At 40.8% G+C, this 3,031-nt stretch overlaps 1 protein-coding gene across 1 annotated transcript in view; it reads right to left on the bottom strand.

Annotated features, from left to right (window-relative positions):
* Positions 1-59: 59 nt before the first annotated feature.
* Positions 60-3,031, bottom strand: part of LOC106876117 (uncharacterized) — a 64,613-nt gene continuing 61,641 nt past the window's right edge. The window contains exon 6 of the mRNA XM_052965970.1: positions 60-2,869. Coding sequence (XP_052821930.1) covers positions 2,829-2,869 — 41 coding nt within the window. The 3' untranslated portion in view covers positions 60-2,828. The remainder of the gene's footprint in view (positions 2,870-3,031) is intronic.

Genomic DNA, 3,031 nt, shown 5'->3' with positions numbered 1-3,031 from the left:
ACACACACACACACACACACACACACACACACACACACACACACACACACACACACACACACAAGTTATGGAAACTAGATATTGGTTAAGGACAAAGTGATACCTCAGAATTTCGAAATCATAACTATACAATTGTTAGGACTTATGGAAAAATCTGGCTTTTGATGCGTGTGTGAAATGCTGTTTATTCTATACACGTATACATTACACTAATTTATGCTAATTTATGTTAATTATTTAACAACTAATGTTTCACAATGTATTTCCAGCAATACGGTGAGCTGGCAGAATCGTTACCGCGACAGACAAACTATTTGACTCCACTTCGTCCGTCTTTAAGTTCTAAGTTCAAATTCTGCCGAGGTCAACTTTTTTATTCTTCTGGGGGTGGGGGTCAACATAATAAGTACCAGTTGAGCACAGGGGTTGATGTGATTGATTTATTTCTGAACGAAATTACCAATCTTGTACCAAAATTTCAAACCAATATACAGTCGGCTGCAAAAGTCGGTATACAGTTTTGAGAAAAAGGAAACGAGTACAACGCTCAATTATTTTTATCAAAAATTTTAAAATTACGATAAAAATATTATCATAATTATGATAAATGTATCATCATAGTTATGGTAAATGTATTATTGCGATTAACGACACTGAAAATATCAAAAATGCAGCAAACTTTTAATATTTTCATAAAAATAATGAGTATTGTACATTTTTTCTTTTTTTTTTTTCCATAACTTTCCACTTTTGCACCTCCCTGCATTAAGAAGCATTAGCAAGAGGTAACAGGTTTAAGGAAACTGTACTATGGAGGTACATGGCCTAGTGGACAAGCTGTTGCACTCACGATGGTTAGGTCACAGTTTCGAGTCTCTGACCGGGCAGCGCGTTGTGTTCTGTAGCCAAACATTTCATTCGACGTTGCTCCGATGCGGTGTAGGAACCGGCATACCAAAGAATAGACCCAACGTTTCTTCTGCCTATCGTAAAAGCGATTAAAAGGGGATGAGGTAGGATTTGCACTCCGACGTCGTAAAAACCCCACCAGCAACAACTACTCAAACCAGACCCACGGTTTGAGGGGTTGGAGGAATGTCGCATGAGTTTTGCAGAGATGTCATCCGCCAAGAGCAGAGGAGAGTCACCAAGAAACGATGGATGCAGCGACACGCTGTCACAGCGATGTTACAGCGATGTTACAGCGGATGCCCTCACACTACTACTACTGCTACTCCCACTACTGTCTTGTAGAGTTGGCTATGTATGGACCCAAGTACATAGCTGGTACTTTATTTGATCGACCCCAGAAGAATAAAGGTGACCTCGCTGGTAAATGGATTAGGGTATAAATAAATACGGACGCTCTACCGATTCGTTTAATCCAGCCTATGTTCAAATGATGTGGGATTGAAATGAATCCAAAAGTTGTGTGTGTGTATGTGTGCGTCTGTGTACGTATGCGTGTATGTGTGTGAGTGTGAGAGAGTGTGTGAGTGTTTGTGTGAGAGAGTGAGAGAGACGGAGAGAGAAAGAGACCGTGTATTCTGTGTGTATGCGTCTACGAGTGTGTGTGTGTGTGTGTGTGTGTGTGAGAGAGAGAGAGAAACTGTGTGCGTGTGTGTACGTGAGTCGGCCAGTGTGGGCATGCGTTCTTGTGTGCATGCGTGTGCATGTGTGTGCATGCTTAAGTAACTCTTGTTTCGCCTTATGTTAATCTTAATCTAGGAGACATGAGGAGAGACATTCCAGTCGTGATCATCTCTTTTAGGGAATTTAGAGGATAAAATTTATCAAATGTGACATTTTTTTTTCTCTTCCTTTTTTTCAGATGTTATGGGGTGATTTGAAAATGATTTGGTTTCTATTTCTAGCCGGTCGTTCAAACGGTTAGAGACATTCTCCTCCGTTCGCATGTTGAAAGAATTCTGCATGTAAATATATATGAATGCACTCGTGTGTGTGTGTGTTTGTGTGTGTGTGTTTGTGTGTGTGTGTGTGTGTGTGTGTGTGTGTGTGTGTGTGTGTGTGTGTGTGTGTGTGTGTGTGTGTGTGTGTGTGTGTGTCTGTGTCTGTGTGTGTCTGTGTGCATGCGTGCATGTATGGCCGAGTATGTATGCATGTGTTTGTTTCCTAATGTGTTGTTGCCGGTGTTGTTGGTGGTGGTGATAGTGTTACTGCTGCTGATGCTGTTGTTGTTCTTGCTGCTGCTGTTATTGTTGTTGTTGTTGTTGTTGATTAGCTCCAGGGATGGTTTGATTAAATAATCCTTTGATCAAAATATTCCTTCCGTAGTCATTCTGCTGCTATTTTCAGTGATAATCAACGAACATATGATTGGATAAACATGTCGGCTGTTTTCGCTTTGTTTTTAGACAGCAAAGTTTGGCACGTGAGCGATTTCATGGCTATAACAGGTCGATTAATCCAACAGAGGGCGCCTCTGTGAGCTTGCATGCGAATGTTTGTGTGTGCGTGGGATAAATACACGCTGAATCTGAACGTAATGTATAATGTCATAACTGGCCCTAATTACTTCTTGTTTCAAACTACACTTATCTTTCCTGATTAGCTTCAGAAATGTTTCATGACAGACACATCCCTATTTCCTACCCAACAATAGGAACATGAAACGAGGCAACGTCCGTTGTTTGACCTCCCAACCAAAGCCATGTAGATCTTCTCTTCGTAGCACATTGAACGCAACAAATCGCTCAGCGCAAGATACCTATAGCACGCACGTTACATGTTTTACCATCCTCATTGATTTGCTGAGTAATGGATGGATTTGTGAATTATCAGAATGAGATGGAAGATCGAAGACAACATCAAATGGACGCTGGTGGCGGCGCATCAGCATTGACTGCGGCTGGAATTAAAAAAGAAGGTGTTAGTTATTAAGACATGGAAAAGAGTGGGATTGCGACAAGGAATGGTTAAGTAGGAGATAAGGTAGTGGGCAAAAAAGAAGGAATAGAAAGGTTAAATGAGGGTAGTGGTATAGAAACAGGAATTATATATATATATATAT

This window comes from Octopus bimaculoides, chromosome 3, assembly GCF_001194135.2.
Source record: "Octopus bimaculoides isolate UCB-OBI-ISO-001 chromosome 3, ASM119413v2, whole genome shotgun sequence".
Taxonomy (NCBI): domain Eukaryota; kingdom Metazoa; phylum Mollusca; class Cephalopoda; order Octopoda; family Octopodidae; genus Octopus; species Octopus bimaculoides.
This window is presented reverse-complemented; position numbering and strand designations above follow the sequence as displayed.